This window comes from Pleurodeles waltl, chromosome 4_1 (genome assembly GCF_031143425.1).
Source record: "Pleurodeles waltl isolate 20211129_DDA chromosome 4_1, aPleWal1.hap1.20221129, whole genome shotgun sequence".
In the NCBI taxonomy this organism is placed as follows: domain Eukaryota; kingdom Metazoa; phylum Chordata; class Amphibia; order Caudata; family Salamandridae; genus Pleurodeles; species Pleurodeles waltl.
This window is the reverse complement of record NC_090442.1, coordinates 785,587,732-785,615,315: the sequence shown is the minus strand read 5'-3', so window position 1 is coordinate 785,615,315 and position 27,584 is coordinate 785,587,732. Positions and strand designations below refer to the sequence as shown.

General features: G+C 45.8%; 1 protein-coding gene across 1 annotated transcript; it reads left to right on the top strand.

Moving 5' to 3' along the window:
* The first annotated feature begins 1,077 nt into the window (after positions 1–1,077).
* Positions 1,078–22,556, top strand: LOC138288175 (myb-related transcription factor, partner of profilin-like). The gene is made up of 3 exons (XM_069229498.1): positions 1,078–1,611; positions 14,000–14,119; positions 16,980–22,556. The coding sequence occupies exons 1-3, from the start codon at positions 1,197–1,199 to the stop codon at positions 17,777–17,779; spliced, it is 1,335 nt and encodes a 444-aa protein (XP_069085599.1). The 5' UTR covers positions 1,078–1,196; the 3' UTR covers positions 17,780–22,556.
* Positions 22,557–27,584: the final 5,028 nt, after the last annotated feature.

Here is a 27,584-nt window from a genome sequence, read left to right as displayed (position 1 = left end):
ATACTATTTCCTATTCGTTATAAATTAGCATCCGTTATTGTAATATGGCCAGGGCTCATACACAGTCGACAAGATTTAAAATTATGTTAGTAAAGTAGGAGGCGAAGGGTTAATTTCAGCCCAGCAGTTATCTAAGGCGACAAAGACGAGAGCGCGCAGCAGTCGTCTCAGTGAGGAGAACGTGCAGATAACTGGAGTTTTAAATTAGGAAATCCGAGGTGAAAACGTGTTTTTGTGAGTAACACTATCTGTAGAAGCCAAGTAGAGATAAACGCTACTACCCTTATAAAGCTGACATATAATAAAGCAAAGGTGTCCGGGCCATGAACGCGAATTGCAGCTGTCACTTTAGGGAGGGTGAAATAAAGTTGAAAATCAGAAGGTAAGCATTCCCATGATGCTTCAAGACAGCCTATAGGCTTATGGTGATGTTTTCGTTGGAGAATCGAACCAAAAAGCAATAATGCTTGGGTGTGCAAAGTTCACAGAAGCAGTACATTATTTGTGCCAACTATTCATGCAAAGCCCGGCAAATATGTAATTCGATTAACTGTACACGTTGCTTTGTTTGCCAAATGCTTTACTGGAACTTTTTGGGCAATTACTGGCGTTTCTCTTTTTTTATGGGCCATCTTTTCGAATAACAGTAGTATTAAAATTGACATTACATAGTTCCCGCAGAGAGGATGGGCACTTGTCAGTCCTTCGTACAGGTGCTTGGTTATTGCCAGAGAGCTAACCAAATGGCACTTACTTTAAATGGTTAAGACCCGCCACGTTATCCAAATGGCTCGAGAGTGGGGGGGGGGAGCCACCATTGACAGCTGAGTACTGTTTCTTAACGATTCAGATCGGTAACATGTAGCAAGTTTTTTGGGGTTTCGGAAGGTCATGAGTGTTATGCCTAGCTCGTGATTGGAAGCCAAGTTTCAACAGATACTTTTTGTTTCTCGTTTGATTGGATTTGAGGCTATTTTGGCTATGTTACTGGTTGCTATGCAATTGTTCTCTCCTGCGGTTGGTTGCTATGGCCTTTCCCAGCACCCTGATTGGTTAAGGGAAGGGATAGTGACTTTCCTATTATGTGGGCTTATCTCGGTAACCGAAAGTAGGTTTCTTTCCATTTCAGTCGTGCCCCCTACTGCAGAACAGCACGTGCTCTTCCGGGACTTGTGTGAAAAAAGGGGGCGCTGACTATGTCCTCTTCACAAGAGCTAGGGGATTCTGTAGGTAACAGGAAGACGGGAAAGAGGCCAAGGAAGCCGAACTACACGTACGAGGAGCTGCAGCTGCTGATCCACACGGTGCACCACAACTACGACCTGTTGTACGGGGAGGGTCAGAGGAAGAACGACCAGCGGCGCAAGGAGGTCTGGCACCGCCTGGTGGAGTCCATCAATGGCCAGGGCGTGGTGGTGCGCACCAAGGACGAACTGCAGCACAAGTACCGTGACTTGCGGGCCGAGGTGAAGAAGAAGTTGCACGAGATTCAGCGACAGTCGCAAGGGGGTGGCGATGGAATGCCAATCTCAGTGTCCCTGACCTTGCTGGAGAAGCTCATTGCTGCCAACATCAACCGTGGCTTCCAGCAGCTGCACTGCTCCCTTCCCGGTAAGCGTAGTGAGCGGATGGGTTGACGTGCCTCTGCTGAAAGTAAACTTTGAGTTAGATATTTCACATTTTCTTCTCCTCATCGAGGTTGAAGAGAGTTAACGCTGTCTAAAGGCGCGTATAAATACAACACCATCTATCGGTTTCAAGGCACTAACTTTAGGTAAAGTAAGCGCACTGCATAGGATCAGGCGTTACGCATTTCCCCTAGCGGAGCGGCGGGCCTAGGGTTTTTGCTGGCTTTTACGAAAATGGCCAATGTACACCCCCCAACTTTCTGGCAAGCGTGCACAAATAAATCCGCATGAACACACAACACTATTGAACATGCTATTTAGATAGCTAACTGAGATTTTCCTAACCTTGGTGTATGAAAGGCCAGGTTTTATTAAATACACGGAGGCGAGTATTATGCCTAAACTTTTGTTGCAATGATTTAATTGCAGGCAATAAATGAAAATGTTATTACCCAGAATCTCTGAGGAAAAAAATAGTAACTTACATCACAGTAGAACAACCAATAGAAAGTGTAACACCCACATAATTGTCTTGACTGATGTGAAGTTGTATTCTTCTAGGTGTACTTTTTAGTAAACATTACATGTACAAACGACACACCATGCATGAAAGACATACGCCTTCTCGTCTGTATCGTCGCTCCTCCCAACCGACCACCAACCGCAACATTCCATCCCCACCTACATTCCTTTTGTGAGGTATCTTGCTCGTGCAGCGGAATGGCTACATACGCACCTCACGAGTTACATCACTGCCCCCCCTTCCTATAACATAATAAACAATAACCATAATATTTATTAATCTAATACACAACATTTCCTATCCTGCTAAAAGACTAAAATGTACATTACACAGTTTTAGCTAGAACATTTAAATCATCTATTATTATACAACTTTTTAGTGGAAAACAAAAGTTTTATACTCCCAATATCATCATTCACAAATGTAATCATTACCTTTCTTGGGTCTTTTCACAAACCGTCCCACTCTACTTGTTTTGTTTATTAGTGGACCATTTCCAACATCTTCCCCTCCTGGCCCTCTCCTACCGTGAAGATTTCGCGAACCACATGGTTTTCTCCACAAACAACATCCTCACTTCCACCTCCTGATGTTCCAATTCTAGGGTTTCTGATGGAACTATCAGACAGCTTCTCTTGTGACTTGTTCTCCTCATCCAACCATTCATACTCCCGTCTCCCAATATTTTTTTCCAGTTCAACATTCTCTCGTTTGTTGCCGTTCACACCCTATTTTTTTTTTTTACACAACAATAAAGACGATAAATGCCAAACCTTCCCATCACTCAATGTAAAGAAATGGCTCCCTGTTGCAGTTACCCCCCACTTTTTGCCTGATACTGATGCTGACTTGACTGAGAAGTGTGCTAGGACCCTGCTAACCAGGCCCCAGCACCAGTGTTCTTTCACCTAAAATGTACCATTGTTTCCACAATTGGCACACCCTGGCATTCAGATAAGTCCCTTGTAACTGGTACCTCTGGTACCAAGGGCCCTGATGCCAGGGAAGGTCTCTAAGGGCTGTAGCATGTATTATGCCACCCTAGAGACCCCTCACTCAGCACAGACACACTGCTTACAAGCCTGTGTGTGCTGGTGAGAACAAAATGAGTAAGTCGACATGGCACTCCCCTCAGGGTGCCATGCCAGCCTCTCACTGCCTATGCAGTATAGGTAAGACACCCCTCTAGCAGGCCTTACAGCCCTAAGGCAGGGTGCACTATACCATAGGTGAGGGTACCAGTGCATGAGCACTGTGCCCCTACAGTGTCTAAGCAAAACCTTAGACATTGTAAGTGCAGGGTAGCCATAAGAGTGTATGGTCTGGGAGTCTGTTTTACACGAACTCCACAGCACCATAATGGCTACACTGAAAACTGGGAAGTTTGGTATCAAACTTCTCAGCACAATAAATGCACACTGATGCCAGTGTACATTTTATTGTAAAATACACCACAGAGGGCACCTTAGAGGTGCCCCCTGAAACTTAACCGACTATCTGTGTAGGCTGACTAGTTTTAGCAGCCTGCCACAAACCGAGACATGTTGCTGGCCCCATGGGGAGAGTGCCTTTGTCACTCTGAGGCCAGTAACAAAGCCTGCACTGGGTGGAGATGCTCACACCTCCCCCAGGCAGGAATTGTCACACCTGGCGGTGAGCCTCAAAGGCTCACCTCCTTTGTGCCAACCCAGCAGGACACTCCAGCTAGTGGAGTTGCCCGCCCCCTCCGGCCAGGCCCCACTTTTGGCGGCAAGGCCGGAGAAAATAATGAGAAAAACAAGGAGGAGTCACTGGCCAGTCAGGACAGCCCCTAAGGTGTCCTGAGCTGAGGTGACTCTAACTTTTAGAAATCCTCCATCTTGCAGATGGAGGATTCCCCCAATAGGGTTAGGATTGTGACCCCCTCCCCTTGGGAGGAGGCACAAAGAGGGTGTACCCACCCTCAGGGCTAGTAGCCATTGGCTACTAACCCCCCAGACCTAAACACGCCCTTAAATTTAGTATTTAAGGGCTACCCTGAACCCTAGAAAATTAGATTCCTGCAACTACAAGAAGAAGGACTGCCTAGCTGAAAACCCCTGCAGCGGAAGACCAGAAGACGACAACTGCCTTGGCTCCAGAAACTCACCGGCCTGTCTCCTGCCTTCCAAAGATCCTGCTCCAGCGACGCCTTCCAAAGGGACCAGCGACCTCGACATCCTCTGAGGACTGCCCCTGCTTCGAAAAGACAAGAAACTCCCGAGGACAGCGGACCTGCTCCAAGAAAAGCTGCAACTTTGTTTCCAGCAGCTTTAAAGAACCCTGCAAGCTCCCCGCAAGAAGCGTGAGACTTGCAACACTGCACCCGGCGACCCCGACTCGGCTGGTGGCGATCCAACACCTCAGGAGGGACCCCAGGACTACTCTGATACTGTGAGTACCAAAACCTGTCCCCCCTGAGCCCCCACAGCGCCGCCTGCAGAGGGAATCCCGAGGCTTCCCCTGACCGCGACTCTTTGAACCTAAAGTCCCGACGCCTGGGAGAGACCCTGCACCCGCAGCCCCCAGGACCTGAAGGACCGGACTTTCACTGGAGAAGTGACCCCCAGGAGTCCCTCTCCCTTGCCCAAGTGGAGGTTTCCCCGAGGAATCCCCCCCTTGCCTGCCTGCAGCGCTGAAGAGATCCCGAGATCTCTCCTAGACTAACATTGAAAACCCGACGCTTGTTTCTACACTGCACCCGGCCGCCCCCGCGCTGCTGAGGGTGAAATTTCTGTGTGGACTTGTGTCCCCCCCGGTGCCCTACAAAACCCCCCTGGTCTGCCCTCCGAAGACGCGGGTACTTACCTGCAAGCAGACCGGAACCGGGGCACCCCCTTCTCTCCATTCTAGCCTATGTGTTTTGGGCCCCACTTGGAACTCTGCACCTGACCGGCCCTGAGCTGCTGGTGTGGTGACTTTGGGGTTGCTCTGAACCCCCAACGGTGGGCTACCTTGGACCAAGAACTGAACCCTGTAAGTGTCTTACTTACCTGGTAAAACTAACAAATACTTACCTCCCCTAGGAACTGTGAAAAATTGCACTAAGTGTCCACTTTTAAAACAGCTATTTGTCAATAACTTGTAAAGTATACATGCAATTTTTATGCTTTAAAGTTCCTAAAGTACTTACCTGCAATACCTTTCGAATGAGATATTACATGTAGAATTTGAACCTGTGGTTCTTAAAATAAACTAAGAAAAGATATTTTTCTATACAAAAACCTATTGGCTGGATTTGTCTCTGAGTGTGTGTACCTCATTTATTGTCTAGGTGTATGTACAACAAATGCTTAACACTACTCCTTGGATAAGCCTACTGCTCGACCACACTACCACAAAATAGAGCATTAGTATTATCTATTTTTACCACTATTTTACCTCTAAGGGGAACCCTTGGACTCTGTGCATGCTATTCCTTACTTTGAAATAGCACATACAGAGCCAACTTCCTACACTCAACATTACAGAGTTACAAAATATTTTCTGTACAGTCATGGGTTGAGAAAAACAACTCTGTTCTTTACCTAATAACCTGTTTTTCTTTACCTTCACCAATTCACCATTTTCTAGATGCAATGGTTTACAATTATGTTTTACACCATGATATTTCTTATATACAGTCTGTGACTTAATTAATTTTTCTTTAACTGTATCAGGTGACCAATCAATTCTCCCCTGTGTTCTCATCCACCCAATATTATCTTCGGACATAGCTGTTCTACCCCTCAAAGGTTCAAACTGACTTTACCCTGTACTCTCTAGAGATGTAATTCTGTACGCCCATATCATCTTATACAAATCCTTTTCCCACGCTGGATTGTTATTATTCGCCAATTGAATAATGCCTTTGACAACCCGATTAAAACGCTCAACCGCACCATTCCCTGCTGGATGGTATACTGATGTGGTCTTATGTGTGATACCATTTCTTCTTAAATAGTCTTTACATTTATCAGCTGTAAATTGTGGTCCATTGTCGCTTACAATACATTTAGGTAAACCCTATCTAATGAAAATTCTATCCAAGAACTTTATAATACTGTTAGTGTTGGCATTCTGTATAATCTCCCATTCTGGCCATTTAGTGAAATGATCCATCAGTACAATAGCATACACTGGTTCCTCATGTTCCTGAATGGGCCCCACAATATCTACACATAGTCTTTCCCATGGCATCCCCGGGCATTTCAATGGATGAAGTGGGGTGGGGGGGGACGGATCTAAGGGTGATTTGCGTTTTGTCAGAATTTTCACATTCCATACAATTCCTGAATTTACTCTGTCTCCAAGTCACACCTTGGCCACCAATACCAGTTGTTGACTCTCCGTTTAGTCTTACATATGCTTAAATGCCCTTCGTGACACACATCTAGGAGTTCTTCTCGCAAAGTCTCAGGTGGAATCATTCTGCCATTCCTTAGAATTGACACATCTTCTATCGATAATTAATTCCTCATCTCCCAATAAGGCAATATATCTACCCCAATATTCTTCTTGGGAGGCTAACCATCCAACACCAATTTACCAAGTTTACTCTGCAACTCATCATTTCTTTGGGAAACATCCCACTCTTCCTTTGTTATGCTTGGAAATTCTTCCATCACGTTTGCCACACAAAACTCATCACACGTGTCCTCTCCTGATACATTAGATGACAAAGGTAACCTACTTAAAATATCTGGAACCACATTTTTCACCCCAGGAACGTACTGTACTTGGTAATTAAAATCAAACAACCTTACTGACATACAAGCTAATCTTGGTGAGGCATTATATAGACCCTTAGTAGATAAAACCTTTGTTAACGGTTTGTGGTCACTACACAAAATCACTTTTTTCCCCCCACACGTAATGGCTAAAATGTTCTAGACACCATATATATGGTAATGTTTCTCGTTCTATGACCGAATACTTTTTTCTGCAGCTGTTAAGGAACGAGAAGCAAAAGCAATGGTCACTTCCTTGCTACACTCCTCACTATGTGTAAGTACTGCACCCAAACCTCTACAACCGGCGTCCGTAGTGACTATGCTCATTAAGTTTGGATCAAAACTCTGTAAGGGAGGAGCATCACAGACTTTATTTTTGAGAAATTCTGAACTCTTGTAATGACGTGTAGACCGTTCAAACTTGTTTTGTGTTTTAAGTAGCTGTCTCAGTTCATAAGTTTGAGATTAAAAATCTTTCAAAGACTTGGGGTAACCTTCACCACCAAACCTAAAAAGGCCCTCACTTCATCCTTGTTTTTCAGAGTAGGTGCATCCTTGATTGCTTTTAATAATTCTCTTTTCGGTTTAATCCCTTCTCTGGTAATAACATGCCCTAAGTAGGTTACTTGCTCCTGTGCAAATTTACACTTGCTCAACTCTGCTGTTGAACCCTTCTCTTTTAAAGTACACATCACCTGTAACATTTTCTTTCATGCTCAACTCCATTTTTCCCATCACTAATATGTCATCTTGAAATATCAACAAATTATCTATACCTTTAAACAATTCATACAATAGTCTTTGAAACATCGCTGCTGCCGATGCCAAAACAAAAGGTACTCTTTTGTATCTATAGCACCCAAAAGGTGTAATGAATGTAGTATACTTCCTGCTATCAGGGTGTAAACAAACGTAATAGTAGGCGGCTGTAAGGTCAATAGTTAAAAAACCACTTTACACCTTTTGTGAGTGCCAGCATTTCTTTTATTCTAGGTAACGGAAACTGGTCAATTAGTATATTGTTATTAAGCTCACGCAAATTAACACACAATCTCAGTATCCCCTTTGGTTTCCTCACCAAGACCAAAGGTGATACCCACTCTGATGACTCCACCCTCTCAATGATGTCATCCCTTAATAACTCTTCTGTTTTCTGAAATCTTCTTTTAGTGCAAAAGGTATATTCCTTACTTTGTGCACACGTGGTGTGGCATCCTTTTTCAGCTGTATCTTATGACAAAAACCTTTTAGTTTTCCTATACCACATGTAAAAATTGTGGGAAATTCCTTTTTGAACACGTTCTTCCCATCATTCCTCGCAATGTATTGCTATAACTGTCTCTGAACTATTAGGGTTCAAAGTTATACCCAGTTTGCCCTGATCAATCTACCCCAACACTGTTAGTCCAGTTGCTGAAACATATAATTTTCCTTGGTTCATCCTATCTTTAAATTAAAAATAGAGTATTTTGTAACCTATCATTTCAATCGGTTCACCTGTAAATGTTCTGAGGGATACATCTGGCTGCTCCAAATTTCCCTTCACACTAAGTTCCAATTTTTTCTCCCATACTCTTTTGTTACTGATGGTATAAGGTGATCCCAAATGTGCCATAAACGAGATATCAATACCACCTATACTCACATTACATGTTGGTTTCTTTTTTCCCTTATTAATACTAGCATCAACGTTTAATAAGCATTCATCATTTATACCTAAAACAGACACATTCAGATCTGTGTCATCTGAGGAGCTAGTGTGATAATCTTCTTCTTGGTTTACAAGTGTTTTTTTTTTTTTTTTTCTGGCAAACTTTTTGAAAGTGTCCCATCACACCACTTTTTATACACTTCAAGTTCCTTTCTGGGCATCTTTTATCATCCGCCAAATGATTTGCACTACCACAGCTATAGCATTTCTTTCTGTTAGGATTGAATTGTTTACTTCCCCTTTCAAATGCAGATTGATCTCTGTATTGTTTCTTGTTTTGAATATGAGTTGGCTGCTTATTAACACTCACTTTTGCTATCTGTTCTGTAACTCTATTGTTTCCATCCTTCAAAACAGCCTTTGCACACCTTCCTGTCAATTCAGCTCTTTTCACAATATCAATTACCTCCTGGACAGGTTTTTCCCCTTTCGCCCATAACTGTTCCTAAATGTGTTCATTAGACGCCCTCATCACAATTTGATCTCTCATCAGTTCATCCTGTAACATTCTAAATGACATGTGACATCTAACTTCTTCAGTGACGAGACGTAGTCTTCAATAGGTTCATCCTTAGCCTGTTTCCTATAAAAAAAAAAAAAACTGTCTACTGCAACACATACAGTCGGTTTATAATAATTATCCAAATCATCCAATGCATTCCTGTAGACATCTCCATCCTCTTCAAGTCTCAACATTTTATTTATGCCATTGTACACCTTTAAGCCACCTGCACCCAGACAATGCAGTAGAATTTCCTTTTTCTTTTCTGGCGATAACTCCTCTTCATCATCCAATGTGGAAATATAATTAATAAAATACTCTCACCATTTTTCCCATTTTAACGTAGGTTCTCCAGAACCTGGAATGAACGCTGGTGGAGGTGACAAATTATATATATTCCCAGAAGCCATTTTCTCCTTTTATTTTGAAATCTGGTTGGTACTGTGGTTTACCGCAAATATTCTAGTTCCTGTACAAATATTTGCTTAATGTTTTGTAAGCCTAAAGTTCTTAGAGCCAGACAACTTTGCCCATAAAACTAAATCAGATATAAACACATTAGCAAACTGCTAATATTTTCAGCATGCTTTCTTCTGTGTTTTTTTGCTCACTGTCATTAGATCCTAAGTAAATACAATCATAAGTGCTGTTGCTATAGTTAAGAAGAGGAGCAATTTCTCTTCCAGGATATTTCGGCACCCGTCAGCTGTTCCGAGACATCGTGCTCCCACCCAGCAATACAACCAATCCTGAAGCAGACCGATTGCTAGGCGACCTTACACCTGAAAGACTTGCGCAGCCGGAGAAGCAAAACGATTGCTAGGAGATACGGCAGCCGCTGAACGACGTGGTTATTAAATGCAATGTGCAAAACTGACCATCCCAAATATATTTATGTATACTTGCGGCATTTGTTCTCACTGGTCTCCACACGCGAGTCCCACGTATATACCCGTCATTTCACAATGAGCGTCCACTTCCCTTGCTGTGCATGTGGTTCTCAAAGTGTGTCGCTCAACTCGTCGCCAATTTGTAATGAAGACTTTTCATCCAAAGTTGGAATCTTCTAGGTTTATTTTTTAGTAAACATTACATGTACAAACGACACACCATGCAGGGAAGACATACGCCTCCTCGTCTGTATCGTCGCTCCTCCCAACCGACCACCAACCCGCAACATTCCAACTCTACCAACATTCCTTTCGTGTGGTATCTTGCTCGTGCAGCAGGATGGCTATACACGCACCTCACGAGTTCCATCACAACAACTGAGAGCAACAAACTCTCTTGTGAGAGTTAATCAAGATGAGGTCCAGAGTAAAAAAAAACAAATCGGAAACCAAATTTAGAACCACGGTCACCAAATCTTTGACAATATCTAGGAGGAACAGGGGAAACCAGTTCCGAAATGCTGTTGTGTAGGAAGAAAACCATAAGGAGTAATCCATAATAGAAGAAGCACTGGATGAGCTAGCTTGAGGCAGCAGTTCTGGTTGAAGACAATGGAAATGTAGGAAAATAAAGTCAGGGAGGGTTAATACAGTAGCAGTGGGATATTACTCACCTCCGTGTCTTTAATAAAATCTAGCTTTTCTAACTCCAAGGCTAGGAAAATCTCAATTTTATCACATGACCGGAGGCTCATTATGTTTGTTTAAGGCAGCGATATAACAAAATTAGATGGGTGTGCAATTGGCTTACAATAAAAGGTTCTAAAAGTGTTGACATTTGACCAATCTGCAGATCTGAGAATATTGTGTAAACCTGGCCCTGCACAGAAAGGGCTACATATATGTAGACCCTCTGGCTGAATGGGCACCAAAGGCATCGTTGTTAATGTCAGCCAATGACATGATCAGTCTCACTCAATGGGCCAAGGTAGGTTGGAGAGGAAACAGGTTTATGGGGACACTCGCAGGTCATGAACTCTCTGAATAGCTCAAGACAACACAGCTGGTGTGGCTCGATCGTGCTCATCGTGCTTGCATCAACACTCCCATCACAACCGAGGAGATCATACAGGTCAATGCAAGCCTCCCCGGCGATAAGACACCTGGTGACGACGGCCTCCCAACCGCCTTTTACAAGGAATACGTGTCCCTCCTAGCCGCACAACTCCTGGCAATGTATCTGCACTCCCTCAACATGAGCCATCTACCCGCTTCCCTATGGGAAGCCATTATAGGGACTCTACTAAAACTGGGTAAACCAGCGAATCAATGCGACTCCTACAGACCCCCCTCTCTCTCTCTCATTAACGTAGACAATAAAATTTACACAAAGGTGCTGGCCAATCGTCTATTACCACTTCTCCCAAGGATAATACGCCCTGACCAAGCAGGTTTCATACCTAGATGTTCCACCTCATAAAATCTCCGTACCATTTTCACAATCATGCACCATCTTGATCACCAGGTCTCAGCTACTGCAGCCCTACTGGACGCAAAAAAGTATTGACACACTGGAGTGGTCAGACTTTTTCCCCCTTTTAGCCTGCATAGACCTCAGCTAAAAATGTATAAACCAAATTCGACTCCTATACACTCGCCCCTCAACCAGAGTATGGACTAATGGGCTCATTTTTGATCCCTTTCCGATCTACTATGGCAAAAGGCAGTGATGCCCACTGTCACCTATATTATTTGCCATCGCGATGGAACCCTTGGCAGCACCCCTTTGGCAGCATCATGCGCACAGGGGCATGTGCCTTACCTCTAGACCCTTGGTAGTCTCGATGTATGTGGACGACATAGCCCTATATGCTTGTAATCAACACGTGAACTTACCCCTACTGATACGAGAAGTGATATGGTTCGGAGGCCACTCCAGAATTCAGGTGAATTGGGCCAAATCCATTTTATGCCCCCTCACCAACAGTACCCAGCCGTTCCCTTCAGAATTCCCTCTTCAATGGGCCAAGGAGCCAGTACATTACCTCGGCATCCGGGTAAGCCATGATAACACCGAACTTTGGCAAGGGAATTATGACAGAGCTATGCCCTGGCTAGAAGATAGGATACTGCTGTGGACTCGACTACCCCTTTCCCACACCAACCGCATTGCAATTGCGAAGATGGTGGTCCTCCCTGAATTCCTTTACGTTTTTTTTCTTAACTTTTTCCCTACCCCTGACTGCCTTTTTCTTTGAACGTCTGAAATCTAACTTGATCACCCTCTTATGGGCTTGCAGGCAACCGCAAATGTTTTGGGAACTCTTCACCTTGCCGCTCACTCAAGGAGGACTGGAAGCACTGGACATGCCCACATGTGCCTTGTGTGCCCAAGTCCAATATCTACATTTCTGGTTGTATTCTGTCCTGTTTCAACCACACACGACCATCGAGGTGGACTGAGCTGCGCCATGCCACTTGTCAAAGACTCGGACAGACATTAATAAAGTCGAGTGTGTGCGCTGGGCATGGGAAGGCTTAAGGAGGAGAGCAGGACTGCCTATACTGTATGCTCCATCCATCCCCATGGCTAATAACCCAATGATTCTTCCCCCTCCTCCCCTGCTCCCCCACCCCCCCTTAAGAACCGGGCACTAGAACAAAGGCAGATAAATACAGCCTCTCCCTCTTTTTGGACCTGTACCCTGATGACCATTTTCTCCCTGCACTGCCAGATGAGATGTCAGGATACATTTTTGTATTCTCCACTGTGAAGCATTTGCTGCACCCTCCACCCCACCTTCCCATCCACACCAACACTTCTTCTGCCCCTTGAGCACAACTTACAGCCACATCTCCTTGATGCTTAATAACATAGCCCTACTCCTCCAAACAAGCATCCGCTCCAATCTTCACACCCAGGGCACGTACGCAATGGGATAAGGACCTATCCCCTGCCCTCACTGATACTCAACAGCTCTACTGTTGCAGACAACTGTGATGCTTTTCTCCCAGCTACAGACTTAGCCTCATTCATTTTAAATTCCTCCACCGCCTCTACCGCCACCCCCTACAATTACTTAAAATGGGTCTGGCCCCCGATGCACACTGCATCAGATGCCACTATACATAGGCCTCCTTCATTCATTTGGTGTGGCAGTGTCTGTGGATAATGTCCTTTTAGGAGGAAGTCTTCCAGACCTTACATGCTATCACAGAATACTTGCCACGCCCACCCCGACTCCGCTGGTGGCTCTATTAGGCTACGTCAAAGAGGTGCCCAGTGACAGCTGGCGCCTCACTGCCCTGTCACTTCTGCTAGCCAAATGAAGAGTGGCCATACAATGGGGCAAGAGGCCTGTCCCTGCTGTTAGAGCCTGAAGATGCGACGCGGTATACTGCCAGAAACAACTGTCTGCATTCTGGAAAGTAATGCCACCACACTTCCGACCCAGAGATTTATGGGAACCCCTCCTATCCTACCCCAGCATTGGAACTCTGGCCTCGCCACTCACTAACAACATGACCGATGATAGACATTTGACCCCTGGGGGGGAGGCCTGGTAGGCCCAGATTATCCCTTAGGCATTCATGTAACAGCTCCGGATGGGGCCATACTCAGCTCTTCAACTAGGGCAGTTCCTTCCTTACATCCCCCTTCTGTTCATTATCATCTCTGACAGTGAGATCCAAGGGACACTCGCAAACTTATTGTTGTCTTATTTAATGCGCTGGCCTTAGTTTTGTATTGTGCATAATATATTGTACCCTAAGATGCAACCACCTAAATTTGCCATCAGAAGACGTCAATTTTTTTATTATTTTGTTGATTGTACTCCTTCTGTTTTGATGTGTATGTTACTACTCAAAAACTATAAATAAAAAAATATTTGGTGGTTCACATGTCAAAGAATTATTCTAAGGTTCTCTGATGTAGGTTAACTACACCGAAAACCTTAATCCATGAGGAGCATCCGTATCCCTTGTGTCCTACTGTCACTTCTCACCCATACAGGAGAGCACAAACCACAGTCTGAACAAGCAGACAGGGTGGAGGGGTCAGCCAGCACACCTGGGCTTGAGATCGAAGGAGGAATCGTCAAAGAGGAGGAGTTTGAGGAAAATACTTCTCAAGGTATGCTACCACTGTGCCCTGCATTATGTGTATTCTAGAATGGAGAGCATGTTTGAGTTACTATTTGCCCTGTAATCAAATTACTACTCCTTCATCCGTGTATATCGCAAGTTGACCTGAGAGCGCCTTAATTTATTTACTGCATTTCATACATTATGCTGGTTGCTTCAGAGCATCTTCCAGTTTTGTACCATCTAGGGTTTATGTAAATATAACAGTTAGGCCCGCTATTCAAGACTGGTCTTAAGCATTGGCAATTTACTGAAAGTGGTTTGCCCAGTTTTATGGAAGTTCTATTTTTTTAAAAGTGCATAACAAAAGTAAACAACTGCATGGGGGAGCACCATTTTTACTTCAACATTTCTGTGGCATATTACTACTTCAACAAACTTAGCATCACAAACTGCCACTTCAATGCTATTAATATTTTTTACTTAATTTTATTTAATTTAAATTGGGATTAGGGTAATATTACTTCATGAAATTATTTAATTACACTTAAATTAGGGATAGAACTAGGATTAGCATTGGGATCAATGAAATGTTACTAATATTTTTAATATTATTTTAAACAAGGCAATATATTCAATATATTTAAGAATTCGGGCTAGGATAAGGTAACATTTGACATTTAATTATTATGATTTGCTCTTAAATGTAAGGTCTAGGGTTAGGATTAGAGTGAAGTTACTTCGTTTTTTCATATTGAACTCAACATAAATTTTGGTGGAGTTTGGTTTAGCATTAGTGTTACTGTAAAATATTTTTCATCTAACTATGGGTGAGGATTAGTGTTATTGAGGGATGTGGTGCTCTTTCAAAGGAATGTCATCAGACTTTTTCATATTAGTTTTGGGTTTGTAGAAATATTGATGTATTAGTATGTTGAGGTAAAAGTGTTGAACGGGTGTTACTTCTCGGTAATGGATTGCAAGGTAAAGATCTATATCTGCGTGCATGAAATAACAAGTCAAGTACATAGGAACTGGAGAGTAAATAGTTGGTTAGGCATTCAGTGAAATATGTAGCAGCTGTTTCACAGTGGAAATGGTATGCCATCTACACTTTAAACAGGAGCGAGAGATCCCACTTAAAAGCAGGTGCAGTTAGTGACTGCTCCTGTGTGCAGGTGAATATCTGGAGGGTGTCCATTGGGACCACCTTTCCAGAGGGCTGGCCTAAGGTGGCACACTCCCTGCATAGATAATGCGGCGCAGGAAAAGTGATTATTTTATTTGCATGGGGTCACGGCGCATGCAACTGACTGCACACTTTTTAAAGAGAGCACCAGGGCTATATGTGCAGTACCGCTATAAGTATCACAGAAAGGGCTGCATAAGCATCTGAAGCCCCTTCTGTAATATCATAGTGCCCGGGGCACACACGCCTGTTGTGCCCTGGGGCACTATATGTAATAAGGCCCCAGGTCTTTGTCGAGGGTCTTCTTGTAGGATGAGCTGGACTTCCAAGGCCTTGTTTGATAGAGAATGGTCAGTGAGCTATTGTCATTAGTAGTACAGTCAGTGCAGGGGACACAAGAACATATAGGTAGATTATATGGATCAAGCACATAGGTGACCAATGGAGAGTGCATATTTCACTGGCAAGGTAGAGAGATAATAAGTAATGCACTGCTTTGGATACCACAGTGGGTAATTTAAAAATGACTCTGCCTTGTTGCGAGAGAAAGCCTGCATGTTTGGCACAACAGAAGTTTATCGGTTAAATAGGGTGCATGTGATGAAGTCTCTGACTTTTTTCAGGGTGGTAATGGAGAACAATGTCCGGCCAGCAAGGAAATTTATAATAGTAGATTTTTTCAAGACCAAACTGGAGAGGCTTTAGTTGAATAAAGGAGAGGTGTGATTGGACCCTGTGGATGTAGAAGAGGTGGAAGCTGGTGGCTGTCGGCGTTCAACACATTAGTTGTTTGTCTTCATTTTATCGATCCAAATAAGAAATGGATTTAACTTTGAATATCCGGGACTGGGATTCACTCATACAAGGCTGTTCTATAATGTTATGGTTGCAAAAATATGAGGCCAGTTGGCTCACGTTAAATTTTCCCATGTAGTAGCCAACTGATGTGTAAAGTAATTCTGTAAAGCTGGCTGGTATTTAATATTTTTACTTAGTCATTGTTTTGAACACCTTATTTTAGGTGATAAGTAAAATTTACTTTATTACTATTTTTAAATTTATTCCAGGGTTGGTTTAGCATACCAGTAATAAGGACATATTATGCATCTTGAACTTGTAATGCTTCTCATATGCTCTCCTTGTGATTAAATCGATGTTAGCTTCTGTTGTGGCGCAAGGGTAAAATCACATAGTACACTGTCCGTTCATTATATGATTAATATTATTAATTTTTGTTTGGCCTGCAGTAAAGATTTACTGATTTATTATTTTGTGGATGATTATCTCAAGCTGCTGCAGAATTAAAGTTCCCGGCCTGTTAGATGGAGGCTCAGATGTAGCAGAGATGATGGGGTAGGGAAGGCGATGAAAAGAGTTTTGTGGCATCATGCAGGAGCACATGGCCATACATTAAGAAATACCTGGATGGAAACCTGTAATTTTAGCTTGGCCGTGGAATGACGAGGAAAAAGAAAGCATTAACTGTAAATAGGCTGCAATATACCCCCTTCCTTGTTAAAATCAAACCAGCAACAAGTGTGGCACAAAGCATCTCGAGCAAGACTAGCAGAGGACAGAGTACTTAAAGCATATGCATCTTTATGATCAGGAATGTGGTTGTCTAGTTATATTTTATAAACACAAAAATATGGCACAACAAACGCATACAATATTAACAAATAACCATACATAAACTTGCTGTGTTTTATTATATTCGCAGATGTGCAAGATGAGGAATCAAGACTGCTTGCACCACCATCATGGTTCCTGGATTACGAAAGAGTCCCAACAATGGGGCAAGATGCACAGGACACATCCGTTGACTTGTCAGACTCGATGCTTGATAAGAAGAGAACTCAGCCCGATGGAAAACCTGTAGATTCAGGCATAGATTGTGTCTCTAGAGACCCTGAGGATGCTGCCAGAGCAGCTCCAACCACTCCTGCTTCCACTAGCACTGTTTCTGATGCAGACGTTAGCCGTGGTTGGAGCCAGTCACAGCCCACAGAACATGCATCCTGGCGGCTGACCCTGCGGCGACTGTACGAACTGGAGGAGCGGCGAGAGCTCCGGCACCAACAGCAAATGCAGATGCAAAAGCAGCATGTGCAACTGCAACAAGATATTCTCGAGCAGCAGAAGGCAATCTTGCAGACTATTCAAAGCTGTATGCAGCTGCAGGTTGAGCAGCAAGAGAGACACCACCAGGACTTACTGAGCATCCTACGGAGTCAGCACACCACCACAGGTGTTGCCAGCCCTTCAGGGTGTGCCAAGCTGCCTGGGCCTCGGACTCCTGGTACCTCATCCAAGATTACCATAGTATCCAGTCCCCCTCACCAAGGTGCACATAAGGGACAGCTGAGCACAGCTTCATTAGAAAAAGAAACACCAAATGTGGCTACTCATGTTTTCCCACAGGAGACTTTAGAGACTGCACAAAAAGTTAGTGCTGCAAGACGAGGACGAGGCCGGAGAGGTAGAGGGCGTCCAAGAGGGGCAAAGAGCAAGAAGTCATGATCTGACTGGTGTATGTTCTATGCACAACTTATTGTCATCGGTCGGCAGTTGCCGAAAACGCTACTTTGACACTCTGGTGTCAATGTTAGGCAGGGGTGTTTTAGAGGCTAGACAAAGTAATCACAAAAATGATCCCAACATTAGGCACTTTTCAGATGTTCCGCATAAAGTAGTTTGCCTCAAGCAGACTTTAACTTACTTCAATAGTCTGTTTTCTACAGGCCATTTCACCTGTTTGCCTCAAATCTAGTGTCCCTAACTACAATATTTTGCACACTCATGGATGCAGCGAAACACTGCTATGACAGCCACAAAACTTATTAAGAGCACAGCTTTAACCTATTTTTTCCTGAATGAGACATAGCTTGTATAAGACTCCTTATCCTATTCTATCAGACTTGGTTCCAAAAACTTATTCTGTCTTCTGAGAAAACAGACCAAAGGGGACATTAAGTGCCATCAAGATAACATTCAGACCTTAAAGGTTATGCTTTTTTCGTACGATCCTTGCAGATACAGATACAAAGTAGCACTATCAAATCTGAGGTGGCACGTGCTTCCTAGTAAATAAAATATTGGTACTTGGTATGTAAAGGAACATTTGATCTCCCAACCCTGTCAGGTTCTTCAGGGTACCTTAGTCAAGCAGTAAGGTTTAACTCAAAGAAGGGAAAGTGAAGTTTGTTATAAGATCCAGTTATCACATTTTGGAATAAAGGTAGAATGTCCAGACAGAATTTATTTCTACAAGAAGCCCAACAATATTAATCATACAAATCATAAAACTACAAATTAACATACAAGCAATAGTTACAACACTGCACATCCTTTTTACACTAAGTACTTATAATTCCCAATCACTAGCTGAGAATAAATAACTTAGAATAAGAATGATTATGATCCTCCCACTGAAACTGTAACTTCTTAAATGTCAGGGAGCACGAGGAGATTTACAAGCAACAATGGTATGCAAACCATGGGGAAGAAAACATGTAGTGTTTTAGTATGTATGGTAAACAGTTATAGTGACCCAGAAACCGTAGTTTATCTCCCAGTTTAGGATTGGCAGTACCATAAAACTTGGATATTTTACTATACCAAGAGGCTATGAAACTGTATCAGCAGCTCTGCACCCAGGAAGGACAGATATTGGAATTGAAGTAGGCGAGGTAAGGAATGACATGGGAGGTATGAGGGTGTCTGATTCCCAGAGAATATCGCAGCGTGGCCCAACTGCAGACAAAGAGCAAACACACGGACCACTTGGAACTTATTTTCAGCTTTTGAATTGGGCCAGTGCTCAGACTAGTCGTGGGGGAGGGGAGAGCTAGAACACTGTGGAGCACGGCCTGATCAGGAAGCTCATCTTCTGGCCCCCAGACTACACAGGAGATGAAATATTGAGCATAGCAGGTACTGGCAAAAGGCAAATGAGGGGCTAGGGAAGTAAAACCCCACAGTGTTGAATAAGAAAACAAAACACTGGCAAAAGGAAGGAGTGTCCTCACCAGTCAGTCACTGCTCCGTTCACTAGCACTTTTAAGTAGATTGTTCTTGGGCAGAGTCTTTTGGCCTCTGATGAGGTAGGAAGATGAATTCTTGGCACATTGTGTCCATGTCTCTCAAGTCCTTGGGCTGGTTGGAGGCATATACGAAGGCAGGTAAGAAGCAGGACAGCTAGCACAGCTTCAGCCGGGGTCAGGCTTAGTTTAGCGTTGTGAAAATGGCAAACATAGGTATGCACGCTTAGAACACATCACAGCCATGTCTGCACAGGTCTGTGTTTCTAAGGAGACCTCTTGATGTTGGAGCAGGTCTCTAGCTTATATTCTCAGTCCTTTTACTTAGGCCGGAACCTAGACTGTGATCTAAAAATACCTGTGAAGGTGATACTAGCCTTCCATGGACACCCATTTCTAAGATATTGGGCCTGCCTTTCAAAAATCCCTTGATGTCATTAGTAAATGCTTTACGTTTGTCCCACCTTGAGGCTGTTTTGATGCCGCCTTGGAGACTGACCCTGTTGTACTATTGGGTAGGTACCTGAAAGTGGCACGCTATTTTTTTTTCTTTTGCCTTGCTCATGGTGGTATGTTGTTTCTTCATCTTCCTTGGTTTCGGGTACCTTGCTGTTTTCTTTCCGATGTCTGCGGGGGCTTTTTATTTTTTTATTTTTTTCAGTTTTATGTAGCAGAAACCTGATACAAAGCTATTCCAGCACTTTACATGAGCACCGGTTACATTACACAAGAACACATTCATTTGTGGTAGCAATGGGAGATTAAGTGATTTGCCCAGAATCACATGATGTTGAGCTGTTGTTCCCCAGCTCCAAAGTTGGCAGCTCTGGCCATTATGCCACATCCTCTCCCCTAGGGTTCTTTGTCTGGCGTGTGTTGGAGCGGTCTGGGAATAAAGTTTTTTTGTTTTTTTTATAAATATAGTGCTTGGTAATTCAGGTTCTGCTATTTCATAGCGCTGCAAAGCAGGTGCCATTCTTAACAAAAGCACTATAATTCATTTGCAGTTAAGCTGCCTCTTCTGTTGTTCTCTTTGGCAATACCAGACTAGCTTTTAAAAACCTTGACTGTATACAATGTAGAGGAATAATTACTTTAAAAGTTTAACACAGAAATATATGGCTGTTCCCTTTCCTTGGCGCCTAACTTTTTTGACCCCCTAATTCTCTGGGTTAAATGTCACAAAGGTGCCTGATTGTGGCTTGTTTGGTGCTATAAAAGTTTAGATAGACGCATTAGAAAGGGTTGCATCTGTAGGGTATCACAGCCAGTCTGTAGGACTAAGGCAAAACACTCCCAAGATGGTGGCCTTGTTGTGTCCTCTCTCCTGCAGCTACAGGCCTGGGAGGATTGCTGTGGCACCTAACATACATCCACTATAATCCAAACCAAAACACATAAGTAAAAGACATTGTCATTTACAACACAAATGGCTCTAACACTCACAAATGTGAGACTTATTGCATTGCAAATACTTGTTATTAGTTTTGCTATTGCCATTGCAAACTAATTCATGGTTAATAAAATAACAGTTACGAAGGAGCCATGTTTAAAAGATGGCTCTGGACTTATCCAGGCATATCCAGTGAGTGCGGCTATGTCGCCTCAAAACTGCAAAAAATATGCCTTCAGCCTGGACCGTGGTAAGGATTAAAGACTGACAAATGGAGAGAACGATACGTGGTCTCCCGTGTCCTGGGTACACCAAGGATTTTCCTAAGCTGCAGTTGCAGTCAGTGGGATTCCATAGGATTTTGTGGCTCACCAAAAAAGAACATTGCAGTGAACTCTAAGGGATAAAACAAACAAACAAGCATTGGCAAAGCCAATAGGCCTGGTGTTGACAATACTTCTTTCATTGTGTGTTGTAAAACATTTTTTTTGTGGATTTGCCAGGCGCTCAACAATATAACAAAATATGTTGGCTGAAAGCAAATATGTTTTGGGCTAGCTAGTAGTCCCTGGCAGTACTTTGTGTGTGTGCTCTTTGTAAAACAGAAAAATGACATCACTCACAGTTAAGTTAACCATTGGCTGAAGTGTGCTGTCCCGTATATAAATATATCTCAATAATTGTAATTAATAATTGTATAGAGAAATCAAAAGCCCAGACCTAAAAACGATGGGATAGGATAGTTGAACAGTGGGCTGAGGACTTTTATCTGAGACGCTAATTTTTATGGTAGACTTCGACCTGATGGCCAACCTACAGAATGTTAACATGCAAAAACATTCATAAATAAAGTGCCCTTGATGGGCCTTTCAATCGTATGTAAGGCCATGTAATGTCATATGTCTTTTTGCATTAAACTAAAGGTTAACCATTATACCCTCTCATTTCAAATGCCTTGCCTAATCATAAATAATTGTTCTTCTCCTTAACTTAATGAGTTTTGCACCAATAAAACAACTGGCATGCAACCTCTTCAGGGTTAACAACAAATTATTGCAGAAATCTGACTAAAACAGCAGCTACTGAGACCACCCAAATAAAACTATTGTGGTTATGCCCATTCCCAGACACTAAACCTAAAACATTTCCTGCTGTATCATCTCCCTTGGAGATCTCTAGGGAACGTGACCCCTTTTCCCCCCCATCACCACCTACATAACCTCTTTTTCAGTACCCATGTGAGACAACGAATAGCAGCAGATTCCTTAAAAACATAAGTGTGGTGTCAAAAGGCATGCCTTGGTTCCAGTATACAGCAGACTGTATCAGATAGCTATCCAGAAATCAACTGTGGACAAAAAACACAAGAAAAATGCTAATGTTGCAACTGTAGTACTACTTAGGCTTACTTTACGAGTTCCCTGGATTTAAGTATGGGGACACTTGGGTGTGCAAATCTTATAGTGAGGGAAGAACTGGAGGTGATCAGCATTTGTTGCTTTCCCTATTGTGCAAGAGGAGGTAGGATGGGTATTGGTTGCAGAAGCAGCACTGCGCAGAGGGTCGGGTTCACTTTTCTGGGCCTGGGATTACAGTGACCAGTGTTTTAAGACCCAGAGGTGCCAGGCCTGGAATGGCTTTGAGGGAATACTACTCTATGCTGCTCGGAATGAGGACCTTAAATACTTGGAACCTTTGAGACGTGAATAGAGCTAGCATGGACCAGTGTCTCGGATGACAGGAAGTGGGCAATTTCATCATGCTGCTGCTGGCCCTACACTCGCCTAAATAGGACGATCCACTCCATTTTATTGTACGTCCCAGGCAAACTAGAAGTTGCGGGTAATAAAACTTTTCCCTGGAATCCATTTTTCTTTGGAAATAACCAATGCTGTGTAAAACTAATTAGTTCCTCTGCAGCCTTATGTATATTTTTTTTATAAAACAGCTTTATTGATTTTTATTGCAGAACAAGAAAAACAACACGGTATTGCATAACACCACTGGTCACAAATTACTTCCTTTGACTGAACACTACACAATTGAATCAAGTTCACTGGACTGCTGATCCCCATATAGTCTCCGTAAGATCTTTGGTGCACATCCCTGCTCACACCAAGGGATCACATCCCGTGCCCTTCCCCCAGGATCCCGTCCATCTCCCACCACACCCGCTTGTATTTAGCCGGAAAACCCCACGCTTCATAAACCAGTTTCTCTTGGGAGGCACACCAGTCCATTCCGTGACGCCAGCGCAGGGGCCGACTCCGCTCTCCAGCCTGAGGCAATGTCCCTCTTTGCCACCAAACAAGCCTTTCCAACAAAGGTGCGTTCGGCCCTGCTGGAGCCCACTCCCTCGAGAACTCCCAACAGGACAGGCAGGGGGGCGGGCTCAGTCCTCCCTCGCAGAACCCCGGACACCTCCGCTAGCACCGCATGCCAGTAAGCAGTGATATCAGGCCATGTCCATACCGTATGGAAAAAGTCTGCAGACGGACACGCACACTGTGGGCACTCCACTTGCCGCCTTATGCCGGCTGTGTGCATCCTTCTGGGGGAAGAGATACGCTGCATGAAGAAAGTAGGTCTGCACCAGTCCCAGTCACAAAGCCATAGACAACATTCGTGGGGCCATAAGGGCGTCCCTCCAGTCCGCCTCCATCATCGGACCCACCCAGTGCTCCAATCTTGCTCGAAGCTTGTCAAGTGGCTGCAATGTATTGGCGATCAACATGTGGTATATGCGCGAACCCCCCCCCCCCCCCCCCTTGCCTAGGTGACCCATAATTGTCTTGGTTTCCACGGGGCTCAATTCTTGGAGCACTGACCCCACCCGGAGGTGCACCTGAAGGGCATGACGGAGCTGTAAGTACTTGTGGAACTGGGTCTGGCTGAGCGATAACTGCTATTGAAGTTCCTGAAAGGACCGCATGTGTATGCCCACCCAGACGTCTCAGAGTGACAATATCCCAATGAGATCCCACCTATGGAACCCCGGAGCGTCGAGACCTTCAGCCAAGTACCCTGCCACAGTGGGGTTTGTTGGGTAAGCCGACGCCACCACCCGACGATTGCTGTGCCATTCTGTAAACACCACCCATGTCACTTCAGGAATCCCACGTGGTACAGGGTCACCGTAGAGCATCCCGGACAAGCCAGAGAAACCAATAGTCCAGAGCTCCAGCTGCTAGGCAGGGTCCGACCAACCACCCCCCAACCAGTCGTTAATTACCAACAGGTGCATTGCCAGGTGATAAAGGCGCAGATTCGACATCCCCAGCCCACCCTCGTAAACATCCCGCTGACAGACCCGAAGCGCTAGGCGTGGGCGGGATCCATGCCACAGAAACTGTCGCCCTGCTGCCTCCATATCGGCGAACCACCATGTGAGAACATGACAGGGGAAGTTTTGAAGTAAGTAGATGAACCGGGGGAGAACCATCATCTTACATAGAGCAATCCGTCCGAGGATATTCAATGGAAGGGATCTCCATCTTTGGAGGTCATCCTTGACCTGCCTAGTTAGAGGCTTGACATTTAAGGCCCATGCCAGCTCCGGCAACAAAGCTATGTGGATCCCCAGGTATCGGAAGCTGTTTCATTTTATGGGAATGTTGTGCTGCCAGTCGTAACTGTCCCTGGAGTGATTGAGCGGGACCAGTAAAGATTTACTAGGATTAACCACCAGGCCTGACGCTTCAGCGAACAGTCCCAAAAGCTGAAGCACCCTGGGACTACTGCTGGCCGGTTTAGCCAGGTACAGAAGGACATCGTCGTCATACAACGCTATACAGTCCTCCCTTCCGGTGGGCCACGACCATCACTCAACCAGAGGGTCCTCCCGAATTAGTTTCGCCAGCAGCTCCATCACCAGACCGAATAGGAGCGGGGAGAGGGGACAACCCTGGTGGGTACCCCTGCGAATGGGGAACAGATCAGAGACCGCCCCGTTGACCTGCACCCGGGTCGACGGAGTAGAATAAAGGATGCCCACTAAACCACGGAACCGCGGCCCGAGCCCCATCCTCTCAAGGACACGGCATAGGTACGACCAATCCACTGTGTTGAATGCTTTTTCAAAATCCACCAACAGAAGTGCCAATGGAGGGGCAAGCAGGACCCTGTGGGCCAGAGCCACATGCAGGCGCCTAATACAGTGTTGGGTACTTCTGACGGGCATGAAACCGCACTGGTCCTGATAAACCAAAGTGGACAGCACCCTCTTCAGTCTCCAGGCCAATACCGTGGCGAAATTTTTTAGCTCCATATTAAGGAGCGATATGGGGCGATAAGCGGAGAGGTCCCTCGAGGGGGGCTCCGTCTTTGGGATCACCACAATAGTGGCCTGATCCAAATTGGAAGGGAAGGCCCCGATACTTTCGGCTTTCTCATACATTGCCAGAAGGTGAGGGGCCAACATATCTCGGAACTTCGTATAGAACTCAGCGGGAAACCCGTCCGGGCCGAGCGTCTTCCCCGCCGCCAACTCCGCCATTGCTGCCTCAACATCCTCTAAACTGAGCGGCTCGTCAAGCTCACACCTCTCCACCTTGGTAACAGTAGGGAGGGTCACTTCCATCAGCAACAGGGCCTCAAGCTCAGCAAGGGGCCTGGGCCGTTCCTCGTAGAATCTCCGGTAATAGGCAGCAGTCGGTTGTGCCCCCTGACTGTGGCCTTACAGGCCCCCAAAGGATGCCTGGCGATGCCACGGATCCCACGTTAAGCTTAAAAAAACCTCATAGACCTGATCGCCCAGTTCCTGGGCGTACTTGCCGTCCTGCAGACACCAGACGTTGAGCCACCACACCGGTCGTCAGCTGGGGCTCTCTCCGTCCAAACCAAGGAGAAGTGGAGCGTGATCCGATACCCCATGAGGGAGGATCTCTGCACCCGTGAAACGGGGTACGTTGACGGCAGGTGCAAGAAAGAAATCAATTTGCGCGTGTGTGTGTGTGTGGTGCGCCGCTGACGTGTGGGTGTATTGCCGCAAGCGGGGGTGCCAAACACGTCACAAAGACCCAGACCGTACATCCATCTTCGCAAACCGGATGCCCCCACCCTACTACTCTAGGACAGGGGCCCAGCGACGTCATCCTCAGGGTCCACAACCGCGTTAAAGTCTCCACCTAGCACCGTCAGCCCCGGGGGAAGACCAGCTACTACCGCCCCCAGGGACGCCAAGAGCTGCTTGCGCGCCCCCGGAGGGGCGTAAACATTCAGGAGATTAATCTGGCGCCCTCCCAGTGAGCCGAACACCACCACGTAACGCCCCTGCGGGTCAGACTGGGAATCTGCTACCACCAGTGGCAAGGAATGGTGCAGCAAAATCACCACTCCTCTCGAGCCCCTTTAGAACCCAGCGTGATAGATTCTGCTGTACCACCCCCTCATAAGCACCGGGCATCTGGTGCCCAACAGATGGGTTTCCTGGAGCAGAACCACGGACAGGGTAGACCTACGGATAGAAGAGAAGACCGCAGACCGTTTAATTTTACCTAGGAGCCCATTTACATTCCACAAGAAGGACCCGTTGAGGTTGCTCCAGCATAGGTACTTGTGTGATAACATCCCGTGTAGTGCCCCTACTTTAGCCTCCCTTTGTGACCAGTGGACCAAACATAGAAAAACAGAGAACACGCCCAACCATGGGCAACAATGTTTAAACATTCCCACCTAACCCCCCAACTGCCCCCCCTCACCATACTTCCAACCTCGAAGCATCTGTCGCCCAAAACTGTGAATACAGTGTGTCAACAACATTAAGTGTGGAGTGGTGGACCTCTCCTGTATGTCGGAGAATTGCAGTCTGGCCCTCGGCCGCCCCATGTTCAAAGACTCGCAGACATCAACGCTGCCCCTTTCTCCTGCTGCGCAGAGCTCCCGAGGGATCAGCCACAAGAGATCTGAGGGGAGTGGCTGAGGCGTTCCCCCCCCCCCCCCCCTCTCCCCCGCCATCTCCGGACTCTCACTGCCAGTGCCCCCCGACATCACCCCGTTCACGGGCTAGCTCGGCCCCGTCCGGTAGAGCCATCACGCCGGCCGCTCCGCCTCCTCCTGGGGGACTGGGTCCACCCGCGCCTCCCCCGGGCCCCAGGGGAGCTGCCGGGGGCAGGCGCCCGCCTCCCCCGACCAGCCCGCGAGAGTTGCACGTCCGCCCTCTGCGTATTTGGGGAACCCCACAAAGTGCAAGTTATTTCGTCTGGCGCAGTTTTCTGCGTCCTCCGCTCTGTGATGTAGCTCACCAGTACGCGTCTGTAACTGCGCCACCTTGACCTTAAGATCAGCAATCTCATCTTTGGCCTGGGAAACGCAGTCCTCCACCTCCTTGATACGACCCACCGCGGACCGCAGGTCCTGCCACAGAAGGCCCACATCCTCATGCACCTCCCCGACTTTGTTCTCGACAGCCAACTGCGAGGATTGAATGGCTTGTAGAATGGTGTGGACCCCATCAGCCGACGTCGCCTTAGGGGTCGCGGCGCCCACCTCCCACGCGGGCACCTGCTTGGCGAATTAGTCAATGCGCTGCTGGGACGCCGGAGGTTGCTTGCTTGCCTTGTCCTTCCCCATCGCTGTCTCTGGACCAGTAACTGGGACACGCACCGTTCTCCTCCCAGGCCCTGGGTCAGAGCCCCAGGGGGTCACCACCGAGCCCCGCCCGGCTCACCAAGGTCCACGGAAGATGCCCACCAGGGCTGAGGGCGGCCCCCCTCTGGGGGGGCCAGGGGACCACTCCGGATTGGTCCAAGCGGCCGCAGATCTCTCGGGCCGCTCCTCCCCTCACTTGTAGCAAGCCAACTGGCGGAGGTCCCTGCGTGGGTCCTGGCCGACAGCCACGACACTCCTCTTACGGCACCAGCCGCCCCGCACAGTCCTGTGCCTCAGTACACTC